Source organism: Barbus barbus (genome assembly GCF_936440315.1).
Source record: "Barbus barbus genome assembly, chromosome: 4".
Taxonomy (NCBI): Eukaryota; Metazoa; Chordata; class Actinopteri; order Cypriniformes; family Cyprinidae; genus Barbus; species Barbus barbus.
The window spans coordinates 9209630-9229376 of record NC_136732.1 but is presented as its reverse complement, the minus strand read 5'-3'; the positions used below and the strand labels follow the sequence as shown (position 1 = coordinate 9229376).

At 37.4% G+C, this 19747-nt stretch overlaps 2 protein-coding genes across 3 annotated transcripts; both read right to left on the bottom strand.

The window, feature by feature from the left end:
- Window positions 1-323: 323 nt before the first annotated feature.
- On the bottom strand, window positions 324-10994 carry LOC306869152 (uncharacterized protein). Its single transcript, XM_079415780.1, has 6 exons — window positions 10961-10994; window positions 7455-9364; window positions 5600-5693; window positions 4146-4195; window positions 3928-3988; window positions 324-1184 (listed from the first exon to the last, which is right to left on the bottom strand). The coding sequence occupies exons 2-5, from the start codon at window positions 9360-9362 to the stop codon at window positions 3977-3979; spliced, it is 2064 nt and encodes a 687-aa protein (XP_079271906.1). The 5' UTR covers window positions 9363-9364; window positions 10961-10994; the 3' UTR covers window positions 324-1184; window positions 3928-3976.
- A 2169-nt stretch (window positions 10995-13163) lies between these two features.
- On the bottom strand, window positions 13164-19712 carry LOC306865760 (transmembrane protein 180-like). 2 transcript variants are annotated; one of them, XM_079410548.1, is made up of 6 exons: window positions 19331-19712; window positions 17006-17748; window positions 15534-15688; window positions 13993-14076; window positions 13756-13899; window positions 13164-13564 (listed from the first exon to the last, which is right to left on the bottom strand). In XM_079410548.1, the coding sequence occupies exons 2-6, from the start codon at window positions 17744-17746 to the stop codon at window positions 13423-13425; spliced, it is 1266 nt and encodes a 421-aa protein (XP_079266674.1). In that variant the 5' UTR covers window positions 17747-17748; window positions 19331-19712; the 3' UTR covers window positions 13164-13422. The 2 variants fall into 2 exon arrangements, with proteins under 2 accessions (XP_079266674.1, XP_079266673.1); XM_079410547.1 differs by having other exon boundaries at window positions 17006-17734.
- Between the last annotated feature and the right edge of the window lie 35 nt (window positions 19713-19747).

Sequence of the window (19747 nt, the reverse complement as noted above, 5' to 3'; positions counted from 1 at the left end):
AAACCACACAGCAACTCCTCTCAGAAAACCTTATGAACTGGATAGTGACACAACTGCAACCACCCACATCCCTGTACCATTGTGATGATGAGTTTTTCCAGGAGTAAGTCCCACTCACAAAGTAAACGTGCTTTATTCAGCTGTAGTGTGCAGTTGCTGTTGTTTAATATGAGATAAATTTAACTATAACAGAAGCAAAGACACTCTTTTCAAGACATGCTCACACGTTTGTCTGCGGTCTGAAGGTTGTTTAGCACCACCACCAGGACAAATGTGCATCAACACATTGACTACAGTGCCAAATAAAGGACCGTCACACAATCGAGTGTTAGGAATGTAGAATAAAAGCATTTATTGAAACAGAACTCGAAACACCACAAGGCTTCAGGTGAAATGGAAAATCCTACAGACACTGTGACTCCTTGATTCCCAGGCCACGAGTTGCAAAATATAACTGAAATCAGATTCATATTTAAAGCACCCTGTAGCTGTTACAAACATCAAATTATAATGTGCCTTTACTACATTTATACAAGGTGCTAAAACACACTCTGTCCTTTTAAAGGAGGCTGCTCATTGGCAAATAAATACACACCTATGCATTAAACAAATAGAAATAAATATGTTCACATAATAGTGCATACGGTTCCACTGGAGGAGACTAGTTCATTCAGCATTTCAGTTTTATGTAATAAAGACATCGCTGTTACAGAATGGACAGTTGCTGTTACATATTTAATGAACAAGACGCTTAAGTGCATGTAAGAATACAATTAAAAATCAAGCACTCCTGCTCAATACGCTTGTACTGTCACTTCAAATGAAACGAGGCTCTCGTTTTTACCTCCACTGTTGGTTAGATTTCCGTACCATTGTAAAGGGTTTTATGGGATTCAGCCAGAAGCCAACGGATATATTTGGGCTTCAGTAAACTTAAATGAAATGGAGATGTAAAAATCTGCAGTGGCATGCAATGACAACCATCCAGCATTGTCCAAGGGTTAACAGGTAAAAGGCAGCGGCTGTCTGCAGCACAGACGAAGCACATCCAGTCCCGAACATTCAACTGCCTGAGAGTCCATGTAAAAACTCAATATGTGAAGTACTAATTCAAATGGAACAATCTGTAATCACATTAGGGATCCACTCCACAGCCAGATAACCCAACACCTGTCAAAGTCTACCTGCAGAGGGAGATCAAAGAAAAATGAAACATCATTACACCATAAAACACAGCTTTAGTGTTCGAAATTATCATTAATGCTGAAAAACTGACTTCATTAAATCTGTAACTGACACCAAACAAGAACAGAGTTTGCCAGACTTGCATAAGAAGTGTTATTATATCCAAGTTATGTCAGTTTTCCAAACCTGTTCCTGGAGGCACACCAATACAACACATTTTCAAACTGGTCCTAATTAAACACACCTGATCAGCAACTCGTCAGCTCGTTAGTACATGCCTGGGTGATGTTAGGCACAAAATAAAATGAAATTATATGCATTATGCCATTTCCATTGTGATTTTCCCCTCGCTGTTATTTATTATTGTATATCCCAATTTTTTCATTGCCAATTCTAATTTATGCAATACATTAACTGTAATTTGTGGATTTGGATTAAAAAAATCCATCTATCAAAAGCAGTACTACTAATTCTACCATAATCTATGAATACCTCTAATAATACACCGTTTCAGCATTACAGTAGTTTTTTGCACATAATGAGATTTGGTGGCAGTGTTGGGTGTACTGCTTCAGAAAGTGAAGGTCCTTGCACACTGAGTCCAAAATTTTCGTATGCGTTTTTTTCTCTCTTTTTTTTCATATTCATCATCGTTTCCTATCAAAATACATGCTATGGATGCGAAAACGCAGAAAATCGAACCTGATCCGAATTTTTTTTACGACAGACGAAAGTTTCGGAGGCAGTGTGTAAACGAGATTAACACAACGTGAGGTCGTATTTATTTTCTAGCGTGCGAAAATTTCAGACTCTGTGCATTGACCTTAATTCTTTACTGTAATATAAATAAATTTTCCTTGAAAATGCAATGTAAGGGATTACTCTTTACTCAATTATTTTCTGTAATTTAACTACAGCTGATGTAATGCCATTAAATACTGTATATAGACTATAGAACAATTAGATATAAACAAAAGTGGATTTACATCAAAATGTAACATTGATGTTAAAATGCATGTTTTTAATGTACAGTGGGGCAAATACGTATTTGATACACCGCCGACTTTTCAAGTTTTACCACTTACAAAGAATGGAGAGATCTGTAATTTTCATCGTAGGTACACCTCAACTGTGAGAGACAGAATATTTAAAAAAAAATCCAGAAAATCACATTGTATGATTATTAAATAATTAATTTCCATTTTATTGCATGAAATAAGTATTTGATCACCTACCAACCAGCAAGAATTCTGGCTCTCACAGACCTGTTAGAAGCCCTCCTATCGTCCACTATTGCACCTGTTTGAACTCGTTACCTGTATAAAAGACACCTGTTCACACACTCAATCAATCAGACTCCAACCTCTCCACTATGGGCAAGACCAAAGAGCTGTCTAAGGACACTAGGGACAAAATTGTAGACCTGCACACGTTTGGGATGGGCTACAGGACAATAGGCAAACAGCTTGGTGATAAGGCAACAACTGTTGGCGCAATTATTAGAAAATGGAAGAAATTCAAGATGACTGTCAATCTCCCTCGGACTGGAGCTACATGCAAGATCTCGCCTCGTGGAGTAACAATGATCCTGAGAAAGGTGAGGGATCAGCCTAGAACTACACGGGAGGACCTGGTCAATGACCTGAAGAGAGCTGGGACCACAGTCTCAACGGTTACCATTAGTACCACACTACACCCTCATGGATTAAAATCCTGCAGCGCGCGCAAGGTCCCCCTGCTCAAGCCAGCACATGTCCAGGCCCGTCTGAAGTTTGTTAAAGACCATCTGGATGATCCCGAGGAGGCATGGGAGAAGACCATGTGGTCAGATGAGACCAAAATAGAACTTTTTGGTATTTCTTGCCGTGTTTGGAGAAAGAAGAAGGATGAGTACAATCCCAAGAACACCATCCCAACCGTGAAGCATGGGGGTGGAAACATCATGCTCTGGGGGTGCTTTTCTGCAAAGGGGACAGGACGACTGCACTGTATTGAGGGGAGGATGGATGGGGCCATGTATCGCTAGATTTTGGGCAACAACCTCCTTCCCTCAGTAAGAGCATTGAAGATGGGTCGTGGCTGGGTCTTCCAGCATGACAATGACCCCAAACACACAGCAAAGGCAACTAAGGAGTGACTCCGTAAGAAGCATTTCAAGGTCCTAGCCACTCTCCAGACCTGAACCCAATAGAAAATCTATGGAGGGAGCTGAAACTCTGTGTTGCCCAGCGACAGCCCCAAAACCTGAAAGATCTGGAGAAGACCTGTATGGAGGAGTTGGCCAAAATCCCTGCTGCAGTGTGTGCAGACCTGGTCAAGAACTACAGGAAACGTCTGACCTCTGTAATTGTAAACAAAGGTTTCTGTACCAAATATTAAGTTCTATTTTTCTATTGTATCAAATACTTATTTCATGCAATAAAATGGAAATTAATTATTCAAAAATCATACAATGTGATTTTCTGGATTTTTTTTTTTAAATATTCTGTCTCTCACAGTTGAGGTGTACCTAAGATGAAAATTACAGATCTCTCCATTCTTTGTAAGTGGGAAAACTTGAAAAATCGGCAGTGTATCAAATATTTATTTGCCCCACTGTAACTTTCTCCCTAAATACGTTGGTCAGTCCAAGAATAATTCAATGATCCGAATAAGGCCTGCACACATTTTCTTTAAGCAAAATATAACTAATATCATTCTTCTGAATTTGAGGTGAGTAGTGAGATACTTGCAGTAAAATACCTTCAAAACCATATCAGCACCTCCAAAATGTCATCTGTTCTTCAACCTGCTAACGCTCATTCTGGATGACAAAGTGTGATCATTATCAGCAGTGAGGATGATGCAAGAGGAAGACAATAAAGCGGAGAAAGCCAGTACTACAGTCTATTATGCTGCAAACTCATGTCATTTTCATATCTTGTTTCTGAGAAACTCCAGCTAGAATATCTCTGAGTTACCTTGTGCTTCGGGCATCTTATCGTGAAGTTCTCCTCATTCAGTACACTGTCTGTGGAGATACAATAGTGCAGATAAGCACCTCAACAAGATATAAAAGAAACAAGTATCAATGCAACAAAACGGAGATGAGTGAGAAACTCCAGAACTGGGAATGGGAAACAAACTGATGTCTTACAAGGAGCTAAAATCTCAACAGCGCTTTTCACACTGTGCTTAAACCCGGGTTGTTGTCGTTCTAAACCCCACTCTTAACCTCAGGTAAAAGTATGAAACCCTGCTTCAGAGCACAGTTAGCACTGCTTTTGTTTGTACAGTGTTCAAATAATGTGGTGTTAGAATGTTACAGCTAGATGCTTAGCAACAGAGAGCCAATTGTGCGCCTCGTATTCATGTGCTTTGGACAGTCACAGAAACAGTGTGTGTTGTATAAATAGCCGTTTCATCTTTTGTGTGCATGTTAAATGGTGGTCGAAACACATGAACTGGAGTGCTTAAGAGACTGATTTATTCTTACGTTTACAGTCCACTGAAAAGTCCATTTAGGAAAGACCTGATAATACAGTCTGTAATAATAAGAGGATGTGCAATTCTAGAGCTTTTACTGAATCAGACCACAATCAATCAAGTAAACTGATCCTTTAACCCCGGGTAATTATGAGCAGCATGAAAGGTGAAGCAAGATAAACAGGGTTTACAATGACCCAGGGTTAACTATTTCAAGTGTGAAAACGACTGCAAACAGTGGTTCCCAACCCGGTTTCTGAAGCCCCTCCAACAACGCATGTCTTCTTAATGAAACACACCTGAATGTTGCATCAGCGCACTAGTAGAGACCTAGGCTGCGTCTGAAAGCTGAAAAATGCTGCCTCCATAGTTTTATGTTACCGTAAGCAGCCAATTGTAACTGGTATGTGCAAGGCTTCTGATGTTATTCACTTGCACTTATTTTTATTTGTAAAAACAGATTGTTATGTGGCTTGATTTTGCAAACTGGCATTTTTTAAAATCAGTTTTATTGTTTACTGCACTTTGTTATCCTTCTAGGTATTTATCTACAGCAGCCAATCAATTGGAAGTCTCACGCATCTTCAAAAAATAGCTTACTTTCCCTTTGCAAAATAAAGTGGATATGAAGGTAGGAAGGGGCGTCCAGAAGTGCCTCAGAAGTCTGTCCAAAATCAATTTCAGGAGGTACCTTTGTACCTCTTTGCCTGATAGGGCAGCAAGTCAACAAGCCAGCTGCCGAAGACGCAGGACGCATCCCTGAAATGCATCTGTCATTCACCACTGCCTTGAAACAAATATATATACATTTATTTATTTTTTTCTTTCTCAGAACCATCAGTGCAACCAAACTGACACTGTAGTTTTGTACAATTATCGTACATTATTTTTGGTTCCCGTCTGCATGGGCTCATGAGAGAGACAATACAGGCAAACTGATGACCATTACCTGACTGCAGGGCACAGGGGAAGTGGTACTTATTGGGGCAATCTTTGAATAAACATCCCAAAGTGGCTCCAACCCTGTGACAATGTGAACACACCTGCAACAACCAAACAAAACAGCACTTTACAGCTTCACAAGATTCAAAGGCAGTGTAATTATAAATTTAATAGTCAGACAATAGTTTTTATATGAAATAAAGAGACAAAAATCTCACAGCATCTGTCAAGCACATGTCAATTCACATATTTAACCAAAAAGAAATTTACAGAAGATCAGGGCCAAGCGTGTAAGAGTGTAAAATATATGTATTATACAGTATCTCACAGAAGTGAGTACACCCCTCACATTTTTGTAAATATTTTATTATATCTTTTCATGTGACAACACTGAAGAAATGACACTTTGCTACAATGTAAAATAGTAGTGAGTGTACAGCTTGTATAACAGTGTAAATTTGCTGTCCCCTCAAAATAACTGAACACACAGCCATTAATGTCTAAACCGCTGGCCACAAAAGTGAGAACACTCCTAAGTAAAAATGTCCAAATTTGGCCCAATTAGCCATTTTCTCTCCCCGGTGTCATGTGACTCATTAGTGTTACAAGGTCTCAGGTGTGAATGGGGAGTAGGTGTGTTAAATTTGGTGTTATCGCTCTCACTCTCTCATACTGGTCACTGGAAGTTCAACATGGCACCTCATGGCAAAGAACTCTGAGGATCTGAAAAAAAGAATTGTTGCTCTACATAAAGATGGCGTAGACCAGGAATCCTCAAATCTGGCCCACTCCTGCAGAGTTTAGCTCTAACCCTAATCAAACACACCTGAACATGCTAATCAGAGTCTTCAAGATCATTAGAAAATCACAGGTAGGTGAGTTTTATCAGGGTTGGAGCTGAACTCTGTAGCAGATTGGCCCTCCAGGGAAAGATTTGAGGAACCCTCGCATAGGCTATAAGAAGATTGCCAAGACCCTGAAACTGAGCTGCAGCACAGTGGCCAAGACCATACAGTGGTTCAACAGGACATGTTCCACTCAGAACAGGGCTCGCCATAGTCAACCAATGAAGCTGAGTTCACGTGCTCAGCGTCATATCCAGAGGTTGTGTTTGGGAAATAGACGTATGAGTGCTGCCAGCATTGCTGCAGAGGTCGAAGGGGTGGGGGCTCAGCCTGTCAGTGCTCAGACCATACGCCGCACACTGCATCAAATTGGTCTGCATGGCTGCATGCTCACTACTTTACATTGTAGAAAAGTGTCATTTCTTCGGTGTTGTCACATGAAAAGATATAATAAAATATTGACAAAAATGTGAGGGGTGTACTCACTTCTGTGAGATATTGTATATATCTATTTTAAGCTTAAAAAGAAAAAGCCACAATGTAACAAAAAAAAAAAAAAACAGGATTACAAAAATCAGCTCTCACTTTCATAACACAAAATATAATATGACCCAGACATTTCTTCATTAGATTCACTCTGACAGGGGAAGAAGGAGACTTACTATTCCTTGCGCAAGCTGGATGGCTTCCTCCAATCCGTACAATTTCCCTTTTTTCTTTACCATCACTTTTTATCAATTTAATTTATTCCTTGCTGAATATAAGTAACAATTTCTTTAAAAAATAATGAAGAAAAAAAATGTACCAACCCCAAGCTTTTGAACAGTAGTGGATATTGTTGAAATATTGGAACAATGTCACAATGCAAAAAAATCACAAAATCTAAAAATCTAAATAAAACAGCACTCACTTTCATAATGCAAAATATAATTTCTTTTTCTGTCGATATTTCGGGAGAAACATGAACCAGACATTTCTTCATTAGATTCACTCTGAAAGGGGAAGAGAAAGGCTTACTGTTTCTAGCGCAAGCCGGATGGCTTCCTCCAATCCGTAGAGTTTCCCTTTAACCAAAAAGATGCCTACAGTCCAAATGCTACAGTCCTCATGTATCCAGTGCTCACTACACACACCAGACTCCTCAAGACTCTCTGAGCAGTTCTCCTTCCTCTGCCGTTTGACAGACTGGGATGCACTATCCTCCAAACTGTAGACTGAGTCCAAATCGCTGCAGTCAGGTTCCTGCTTTTGGGCAGGAGGACTGCTGTCGGATTTACAGATGGCCTGAGCTCCACTGGAGTGGTACGGCCCATGCAAGTCCCCGAGGCCTTCAACATTGCCAGCTCTTTCGCACAGGCAGCAGAAATGCCTGACCTGCAACCTGGCGTCAGAGCCAACACGGCCCAGCTGTAAACAGGACGTCTTTGGGATGACCCCCGAGACCACCTGCTGCAACGCTTTCTTTGTCGAAAAAACATCCTCTTCCCTAAAATTGATGATTGTGCAGGATGAGAGCTCCTTGTGAATATACGGGGCGAAGCTCTCCAGCCTGGAGTGCTTCTTCTCTTCTTTGTGGTTTGCATATTTTAGTTTTATCTCCGGCTCTTGAGGGGAAAACATGGATGAAGGTCCAGATGAGCAAGGTTTTCTGCGTCTTCTCTTTGCCGTGCTTGTTGCCGATTTGCCAGCAGGTGGTGCTCTCACCCGCTTAGCGGGTTTCTTGGGTTTGGCTCTCGGTTTGGGCCTCGGTTTTGCCCGTTTCCTGCTCTTCGAGGCCGGAGTTTTCTGCGGACGGCCTGACGTTGAAGACAAAGCCCCAATCTGTGGAGACTTGAAGACTCTTGTGTTCTCGGCATCTGAGGTAGATGGGAGGTTTTTTGGAAAAGCAGCACCCATGTCTTGATCGCTGTCCTCTGGAGATATGGGAATACAGACCGACTCCATCCACGACAGCAAGGACTTGGATTTAGAGCCACCCCTGTCATCATGGGCTTCAAAAACAGGTTCATCCAGGGCATAGAAATTGTTCACATTTTTGGGAGAGCATTCCATTTTAACTTCTTGCTTTATGGAGGAATTTATTTGTCTTCTACGACTTCTCTCATTAACTATAACGCTCCGAGTTCGTAAGTGGCAGTTTGGAGGCATCTTACATCTGGAGTTGCTTACTGGCACCTCAATGATGTCACTGTCATGGTCACTAGAGATGTATTCGATGGAGCATGGAGATGTTTTTTTAGCGCCGGAACATTCAGATGCGAGCGTTTCGATGGCAGTTTGCTCAACCGCTGAGCTGGTGGAACATAGTGTGTATGCAGCCGCGCTGGCGTCCTGAGGTAAACACGATGAGCCCTTAGTTTGTGACATGCCTGTGTCACTCATGTATGTTTCACTACAACCAGTCAAAATGTCTTGTGGATGTGTCTCTAATACACTGTGTGCTATCCTTCCTCCCAATGTGCTGTTTTCTAATACAGAATCTGCTTTTTTGTGACATTTCTTTGTTTGTGTCAACATATCGTCCAGTTTGACACTGTAATCACTGTCATCTGTAAATACTTGGTCTGTGGGTGGGCACTGAGACAATTTCTGAGCCACAGATGGCAAGCCATTGATCAGTGGTAAAGGTATAGAGTAGGGGCCGTGGGATGATGTGCCACAAGTCCTTGTCCCATGATGCTTCGATCCTGGTTCTGGATGACCTGGAGAATTCGGTTTGCTAGGCCGAGTGATGTACCGAGGCTCGGACATGTTAATGCTCTTGGTCCCTGAGGTAATGCCACACCAGCTGGGCTTTTTCACCCGATCCAAAGCCTCCATGGAGTTTGACTTTAACGGACTCTGCCTGCAACCCACGGACAGATCCAGAGCTGAGGAACGAGACTCCTGAAGGTGCATGACATCAGCCTGCTTAAGAGGGTCCATAACTGAAATAAATCAAGAAAATTTAGGTGTCAATAACCTGGCCAATGTGGACTCTGCAGACTCTGGTAACTGTACGATTCTTCTATTATTGGATCTGAGCGCTGCTTTCGATACAGTAGATCACCACATCCTGTTAAAAAAGATTAAATCTTTAGGTTGGCATTTGTGATGCTGCATTCGATTGGTTTGCATTGCATCTCACAAATAGGACTTTTTCTATGGAAATTGGTGAATTTTCATCAAGCTCAGTTCCCATCACTTGTGGGGTACCCCAGGGCTCTATTTTGGGTCCAATTTTACTCTCCCTATATTTGCTCCATCTTTTTATGTTTTAGTCTTATAACATTTCATACCACATTTAAGCAGATGATACTCAGCTTTATTTCCCTCTAAAATCAGGTTCTGATTCAGTATCCCCATTGCTGGCTTGTTTAGAGGACATCAAGAATTAGATCGAAAATAATTTCCATCAGTTAAATAAAAAAAAGTTTGAAGTTATTTTGTTTGGCCTTCCACACCTTTTAAATAATTGAGCCCTACTCTGGGCCCTTGTAAAGAAAATATCCAGGAAAAAGTTATTCATGCATTAATTTCAACCAGGCTGGATTACTGTAACACTGTTTATGCTGGAATACATATTTGTTTTTCTCAGGTTTTTGCTTAACTTGAAAACACCTTTTTTGCCCTCTCTTTTCTTTGTGTGGTGATGTTTTGTATTTTTTCTTTTTCTTTTCTTGATTTCCTGTTTTTATAATTAGTATTTAATGATTGTAAAATTTAAACATCCTAATGCTTTTTGTTGGTTGATTTTTTTTCTGATGTTTTGGCTGTGGTCAGCACATGTTGCTTTTATGGTGCAAAATAAAAAAAGCTGACTTTGACCTTCACTCTGTTGGCGGGGGAAAAAAAATCACCATAGTAGAAAATTTAAAATAAATGACATCATAATAATAAAGTCATCACATTTTGCTAATAATTTAATAACCTGAACAATATGGACTCTGCTGGGTATATTACAATGTTAGTAAATGTACAAATCAACATAGTAAAAGAGTAAATTTAAAAAAATAAATAATATCATCAGTTTATCATCATCGAATTAGTATAACAATTTTTTATTTAATTACCTGCCCAATATGGTCTCTGCTGGGTGTATTGCAGAAACTTAAGTAAAATAATAAAATAGAATAAAACAATAAAAATAAATAAATTGCACTACAACAGATACAACCATGACATACATTTAATAATTAAAAAAATATATAATTACAACTTTAAGAATGCTACATCTGTATTACTGTAATGCAAAATAAATAATGCATATGCTAAACACTGATTCATACTAAGTAGAGGAATCATGGCTCTATAATTTCTTATAGAGCTCAAATGTGATCCAGACATGCTACATTGACAGGTTTTCAATATTTCACCAGAAAGTAAACTTAAAATAAATTGCTCCTTAAAAAAAATACAATCTCTTCTGATTGTCCTCCCAAAGTGAATCTGAAAGCATCCTGACACAGATTAACACACAAACCCAAACAGAGTTCTGTATGCCCATATTAATAAATATGAGGCCCAATGGTAGCTGTTAATACCGTTTATATTGGTTTGATGAGTTGCACAGCGCCATGTTGTGATCGATCTATTGATTGATATTGATGAAGTCACTACCACAGCTAACGCTAACCAGCTGTCAATGTAACACTAGTACACACTTACCAAAGAAATAACGCGTCCCTTTACTGCCCAGAGTTACTGAGCATATTATCAAAGGCACGGGTATTTACATGTGTGTATTAATTATATAAAAGAGTAAAACTACTGGCGAAAGCTGGACAAGGCAGTTCTTCTGTTTAACTGCATGAATCCGGCTAAACATGGCGACCAGAATACGCAGCACAATAGAGCTGCTTTCAAAATAAAAGCGAATTGATCGGCAAAAATAGACAATTTATCATGTCTTGTGTTTCATTATTTGGCGTACTCATCTCCATAAATATAATAGCATATAGCCTAATGGAAAGAAAATATACACTGCCGTTCAAAAGTTTGGGATCAGTATGTATTTTTGTTTTTTTTTAAATGTCTTATGTTCATCAAGGCTGTATCTATTTGATCAAAAACACAGGGGGAAACCAAAAACTTTAATTTTGTGAAATAATATTGCAATTTAAAATAACAATTTTCTATTTCAGTATACTTTAAAATATCATTTATTCATGTGAAGCTACATTTTCATCATTCCTTGAGGCTTCAGCGTGATTATCTTCAGAAATCAATCTGATATGCTGATTTATAATCACTGTTGGAAACAGTTGTGCTGCTCAATAGTTTTTGGAACCTGTGATACTTTTTTTCAGGATTCTTTGATAACTAAAAAGTAATAAAAAAAAACAGGATTTATTCAAAAGATTGGATTCAGTCCTTTTTTTTAAAGAAATTAATACTTTTATTCAGCATGGATATGTTAAACGGATAAAAAGTGATGCTAAAGACTTATATTGTTAGAAAATATTTCTAATTTGAATAAATAGTGTTCTTTTAACTTTCTATTCATCAAAGAAAAATGTATCACAGGTTCCAAAAACAAATTTAAACAGCACAAGAGTTTCAACACGGATAATAAATCAGTTTAGACTGATTTCTGAAGGATCATGTGACACTTCAGACTGGAGTAATGATGCTGAAAATTCATTGCTGTGTCACAGAAATTATTTTACAATATTACTGTTTTCTTTTTTGTTTTTTACTGTATTTTTGATCAAATAAATACAGCCATCAACAGACTCCTTTAAAAACATTAAAACTCTTACTGATCCCAAACTTTTGAACGGCAGTGTTGCTTAGAATATTAAATAGCTCAATTTAAAAGTTGCAAATTTAAAATAACTAAGAATGGTAATATATATATATATATATATATATATATATATATATATATATATATATATATATATATATATATATATATACACTCACCGGCCACTTATAAGTACACCTGTTCAATTGCTTGTTACTGCTAATCAGCCAATCACATGGCAGCAACTCAATGCATTTAGGCATCTAGATGTGAAAGCAAAAGAGAGAAGCCCACGCCTGTCCATGATACAGCTACAACAGCAGAAGACCACACCGGGTGCCGCTCCTGTCAGCTAAGAACAGGAAACGGAGGCATTGCATCCTTTGCTTCATAATGCACATATCAAATCCACATAATTATGACATATCACACATTGTTTGACCATAAGGTTACGTTTATTGACGTAGAAAAATAACAACAATCACAAAACCTTTCCCACTAACCAATAAATATATACAAAATTAATGTTCTGTGTGAATCGGCACGAATATGCACTCATCATCAAATTCACTTTAAAGTGATAAAAAACCGAGAAATTATCATATATTTATTTTCTGGTGAAAGACTAAATCTTTTAATAGATTACTGTTAATTTAATACATCTCAGTGTCTTTGATTAAAAATTTGATTTGGCCCTTTACAGTTTGTAACTGCAATCCCAAATCAGCTTGGCATCAAGAGAATGTGTCACATAAAAGAAAATTATTACACGCCTCTCTGAATTACTTGATTCTGATTGGTCAACCACAGCATTCCACTCCATGCTCTCTTTCCTCACACATAATCAAATCATTTAAACTCAAACTAATGTTACATACATTGATATTTATTTATTTATTTAAGTAGAGTGGATGAAGTGGGACAATGTGCAGACGGCAAACCTTTTAAGGGTGATATAACACCCCTCAACTTTACTTTGGGGTTTATTTTTTTTAACAAAGGTCTGGCTGACTGTACATTTCCTGTAAATACATAACATTTTCCTACATTTCAGATAATGTATCTGATTTCTGATGATCTGATTTGTGTGATGTGATACCACCAACCACCAAAAAGAACAAACCTGCGTTACAGTATTAGGATATTCATCTAGAAATTCCCTTTCTCACTACATTACAGTCTGCAGTTTGACAAAAATCTAAATATAAATCAAGTGCTGCAAGTGAACACATACGAACAAACTAAAATGAGCCGAATTCACCCATCGATGTACTTCGAGTCCATTGTGTGGCTCTCTCGTATGGAGAACGGCCTCCACGCAAGCACCTGCAGGACTGTGACAAACAACGGCACCACACACACCAGGTAAAACATGGCACTGTGCAGGGACTGAAGAGTACTGGGAAAACAAAGAGACAATATTTCCTTCAATGCAATGGACCTTTTCCACCCCTAGAGGACGACAGACCATTGACTGCTTACAGTGAGTGTTATGTAGCATACATGATTAAAGAAAGCTGAAATAAACTTTTCTCAAACATCTGTTATGCTTTAACAAACTGTATTGGGCTATTTGATAGGTGAAGTTACCTTGGATCTGCAGCCTTCCCAACATCTTTTATTTCTGCATAGCCATATTGGTTTAGAACCGACACGACCAGCATAGGAGCAAAAGACTGTGCCGGCTTTGTGAAAAGAGCGTTGGTCCCAAAAACCATAGATGAGAGAGGAGAGCTGGAGACATTTAAAAAAGTCATTTTTCCAAATCACTTCATTAAAAAAAAACTATTTATTAAACTGTTTTTTTTTTTACAATGACCTATATACCTGCGTTTGTATTTCTGCAGGTCAGAGTCAATAATGTCAGCTAGAGGCAGATTGAAGAGACTGAAGGCCGCCTGAACCAAGACCCTAAAATAACCATCAGAGGACAAAACATCACACATTCAGAGACAAAGCTGGGTGATATTCATAATGTATGTTTTCTGAACATTTTTTTTTTGCCATTTGGTAATTGTTTTTTTTTTCTGTGTTTTTTATGGCCATTTATTACCCACTCTCTGAAAAATTAATTACATGACCCATAATTAATTATAATTAATTAATTATATGACCCATTTACAGTAAGTAGTAAAAAACAGCATTAATAAGTGAACTGATTCAAGCTGCATCATTAGCTAAAAATGTTCATGGAAATGACGTTTATCAGAAAATAAATATTAGTGAAATAGTGCTGTCAAACGATTAATACGTTTTTTTTATTTCCATAATATATCTGTGTGTACTGTGCATATTTAGTATATATAAATACACACACATACAGTATATATTTAGAAAATATTTACATGTATATATTTATATAATTTATATTATATATAAATGTAACATATTTTTCTTAAATGTATACATGCATGCGTGTGTGTATATATATATATATATACATAATAAATAAACAGTACACACATATGTAAACAGAAACTTTTATTATGGATGCGATTAATCACAATCGTTTAACAGCAATATAGTAAAACTATATATACACTGTAAGTAAACATTACTGTTTACTTCTATGCACTGTTATATTAGGGCATAAAAAAATTTAATTATTAATACCATTAATTGTGAAAAACACGTGGAAAGTTAAATAACTATTTTATAATTAAAATATAATTTCTTACATTAAACATTAAAAATGTAGTTGCTTGTAGTAGCTGTTTGGTGGATGGGAAACAGGTCCGCTTAAGTATATAGCAAATAAATACTATTACGCTGACTATTGTTAAAAGGTTATTTTTTTTACATACATCACCCAGCTCTATTCAGTAATACAACAGAGCAAGTCCAGTTAGTATTAAAGAATGCTTTATGCTCTAATTAGTCAAACTACATTTTAAAACCTTTATTCACTAGTAAACACTGACTGTAACGCCTAAATACACTATTGTTCAAAAGTTTGCGGTCAGTAAGATTAAAAAAAAAATGTATACTTTCTTTCAACAAAGATGCATTTAAAAAAGGGATAGTAAAGGCATTTATAATGTTACAAAATATTTATATTTAAAAATATATTCAAATAACGTTTTGATTTATAAATTGTAATAATAGGCTATTTCAAAATACTGCTGTTTTTACCGTTTTATCATCAAATAAATGCAACCTCGGTAAGCATATGAGTCTTCTTTCAAAACATAAAAAAAAAATTTTACCGACCACAAACGTTTGAACAATAGTACATTTCTAAAGGCATAAACTACCCCACTGAACATTGCCATTCTCTCTCGCACATTACCTTGTTCTATCTTAACATAATAATTCATTTATCCCAATGGAGAGCAAAAGGAACAGTATTGTTCTGTGTAATTACTCACATGTTGGAAGTGAGGAACAATGCAAGGAAATAGTAGTTGCCTGGACCCAGGAGTAACATGATCACAGCAGCTCCGGCCTCCACGTAGAAGGTGATCAGAATGAGTCTGTAGTAGCCAAACTTATGGAGCAGATTCTGGCTGCACAAAACCAACAACTGTAGAAGAAAACAGAGAGCTTTAAAGATTTTAAGTGTTAGTTATTGGTTTTTGATTTGGCTCTTAGTAATGATGCGAGGCATAAAACGGGTTTATTGAATCCCGACCAGGTATGAATGACAATATTAGTAATGCTTGCTACTACCAGTGTTGGGGAAAGTTACTTTTAAAAGTAATGCATTACAATACAGCGTTACTTCATAAAAAAAGTAACTTGTAACTAGTGCTGTCAAACGATTAATCGCGATTAATCGTATCCAAAATAAAAGTTTTTGTTTGCATAATATATGTGAGTGCTGTGTATATCTATTATGTATATATAAATACACACACATACAGTATAGAAAATATTTAAATGTATTTACATGTCTATATTTATTTTCATATAATTTATATTATATATATATTATATTATTATATTTAATATATAAACATACCATATTTTTCAGAAATATATACATGCATGTGTATTTATATATACATAATAAATAAATAAATACACAGCACACACACACATATATTTTGTAAACAAAATCGCAATTAATCGTTTGACAGCACTATTTGTAACTAATTACGTTACTTATTACTGTTAATAAAAAAGTCATGTTACTTTAACTTTTGTGTTACTTTTTCTCCCCTGGACTGGGCTTGCTAACAAAAATATAAAGGTCTTTGCACATCGAGTCTGAAATTCTCGTCCGAAATTTTTGCACGGAAAGAAATTACGACCTCACATTGTGTCAGTCACGTTTACACAGTGCCACCAAAACTTTTGTCCGTCATAAAAAAACTTGGATCAGGTTTGATTTTCAGCTGTTTTTTTTTTTTTCAAGCATTTTGATAGGAAACGATGACGAATATCGACGAAAGCGAAAAAAAAAAAAAAAAACGAAAAATTTCAGACTTGGTGTGCAAGGAACTTAAAACTCTTATTTCAGCAATAAATAAAAAAGTGACAAATGTGATGTTTAACTAAATTCATTTTTGCTCATATATTTGACTGTTTTTATTTAGTTCTAGGAATACTGTTTTTGAACAAGAGAGATGAGTCAACACTTGTTCACATTTAGTCTAGAACTACAGTAGCATCATGTTCACACACAACGTCTCTGCACTTACTCCTGATTTCTCTCAACATGGAAATAAGAGAGGTCTCAGTCAGTAAATGGAAAACAAAGTAATTTGCGTTACTTATTTGAAAAGGTAACGTTTGTTGTAAATTTAAAAGTAATGCATTACTTTACTAGTAACTTGAAAAAGGTAAACTGATTACGTAACTCGAGTTACCCCAAACCCTGACTACAACAATGATGCACCTGGGGGCAGATGAATCCAGCTCCATACATGAAGCTCTTGGCAAGCGATGGCAGGACATCCTGAGGAATGAGGTGCTCTGCAAAAATCATGGTGAAGTTATTGCAGAACGCCACCATGAACACCTGGAAAAAGTTCATGATTACGAACAGCTGGAAGTCTCTGTTGGTAAGGATCTGCCAGGTCATGGACATCACGGATGACAGCGAGAGCGGCGGCTTCTGAGGACTCTGGGAATCTTCTTCAGAGGTTTTACTATCAAATCGACTCTCGCTGTTGAAGCCCGTGTACAGCATGCAAACGCAGGCCAATATGGCCACAACCACGCTAAAGACCTGGAAGGCAGCAAATTTGTCCATGTTCTCGGAGACGAGACCGCAGAACAGCACACTGGAGGAGCCCAAAAGAGACGCCACCTGGCTGTATTTAATCAGCCTCAGTCTGCTCTGATGGTTTCCGGAGATTTCTGCGAAGAGGGCGCACTGGGCTAGCAGCACGAATGTGAGCATGCCATCAAAAGCGCAAAGAGTCACCATAAGGTGGATGCCGCTCAGCCAGTCCTCCGGCTCGTACGTCCTCCACGGGAACCAAGCCAGCAAGAAAGACAGACAGTACAGCGGGGCCCCGTATAAGATGGAGAGCCTCCGCCGTGAGCAGCACTCCATACGAGAGTTGTCTTGCAAATATCCAAACAACGGGTCATTCAGTGCATTCCAGATCATAAAGACAACCTGCGGAGACATAGCTGTGGGATCTTTAAAGGTCCAGATAATATTTCAAATAAGCATTTTAGATAGCAGGATACTAAAATGAACTTGAAATGCCAGTAACACATATTATGTTCAATGCTTTGATTTGATTTTAACATGTTTGACTACAGAACACTAAATAATATATTTTGAAGAATATTGATAACCAAACAGTCTGGCTACCAATAATAACTTTCCAATAATCACAAAAACCAACAAAAAAGACAAGTAACACTTTATTTTGTTAGTCCACCTTAGATGCTCTACTAACTATAAGTAACTATATATCAACTAACTCTCTTTAGAGCATTAGAAGACTATTAGGTTAGGGTTAGTAGAACAAATTTACATGTAACTTGTAATGTTTCTTATAGTCCATTATAATGCCTGTTAGTTGATCATCAAAATAAAGGGTTAGGAGATATTTAGCAGATACTTTATAATACTTTAATGACTGCTAGTTAACATGTAGTTGCAAAGTTACTAATAGTTAGTACTAAGAGCTAGTTAGTAGACTCAAACAGTGTTATCTAAAGTGTTATCATTTCTCAGAATATCTTTGTGTGTGTGTGTGTGTGTGTTTCACAGGAGAAAATAAATCATACAGGGTTGAAACAAATGAGGGTTAGTTGCAAAATTTTCCATTTTTGGGTAAACTATCCCTTTAAAAACTGAAAGTTAGAGCTGATGAGCTGTTTTAACCACAGAAACAAATTTTAAAAATGCCTCTGTTTTAGCCCAAAAAACTGTTCGTTCCTTGATTTCGTATTTAGGGGTCTTCAGGTGGTCTTTCGGCCTGGTCAAGCTGGTTTGTTCTGATGGTTTTAGAGAGGTTTAGGGCTTTTTTTAAGGTGGAAGCTGGAAGACCAGCTAAAACAGTTCAATCTAGCTAAACTGGGTTAACTGGTTTAAGTTTGTTTGCTTTTAATATAGTAACATGACTCTTTATTTATCCAAACACATGTTCATAATGTTCACAGAAAATATTGTTGATGCACGACCAATTTTATATGCAATTAAGGCCTATAAGCTGAAAAACAAACGTTTTTAACATAATTACTCAATTCTCTAAATGATTTGAAAACAGAAACTAGGATTTATTGACTGGCAGGCTATTATAGCTTATGAAGATGGCAATATGACAGTATGTATCGATGTTCATAATACTGGTTATGGCATGCTGGCCACACAACAATGCTGTTATGGTCAAAACCTTGATACATTCATATGAATTAATGAATGGAGGTGTTTCTCTTATTAATTGTGAAACAATTTCAGCTATTTTATCAAATCTGCTATACTGAAATAGACCACATCTCATCACTACTACTGTCCTCTCTTCACTGCTATGACCCTATGTCAAAAATCAGAATGCTCAAAGTGACTGACAGGCAGAGGTCGTTTCTGATTGGCTATTAAAAGTGCTGGCCACTCCCACGACTCTGTATCGCTGTTGTTTAGAGTCTAGTACGTGTGATTTTTAATGCTTTATTAAATATATGTGGTAATACAAATATGTAGCTTACATCAACGTTAGTCAAAAACATTCATTCTGATTTAAAACCTATTAAAACTCACCTGTGACTGGTGGAAGGCTGTCTCTGATATTTTGTACTTATTTAAGAATAGCTTTACATAGTAGAAACTAAAAATGCTGTTCATCATGCCAGCACCAAGCGTTGTCATGGAGTAAGCCAGAGCAGCTGGATGAGCAAAGTGCCTCATGATGCTAAGACGGATGTTTGACTTGCTGGAAGTTAAAGTTTGTCCACAAAGTGCATGTGAAAATGAACACTATTATAAAACTCATGCAATCGCGGCTAATTAGTTAACTCCCCGAATCCTCTCAGACAGCGTTGCCAGAAAATAAAAGCTTTGATTAAAACACTCAAGTGTTGAATATAACCACAACTGAGCTCATTCAACTTAAAAACAGTGCAGTGCGACACTTCCTGGTATTACACAGTAGGCGTGGCCTGTACGCAAATCGATCCC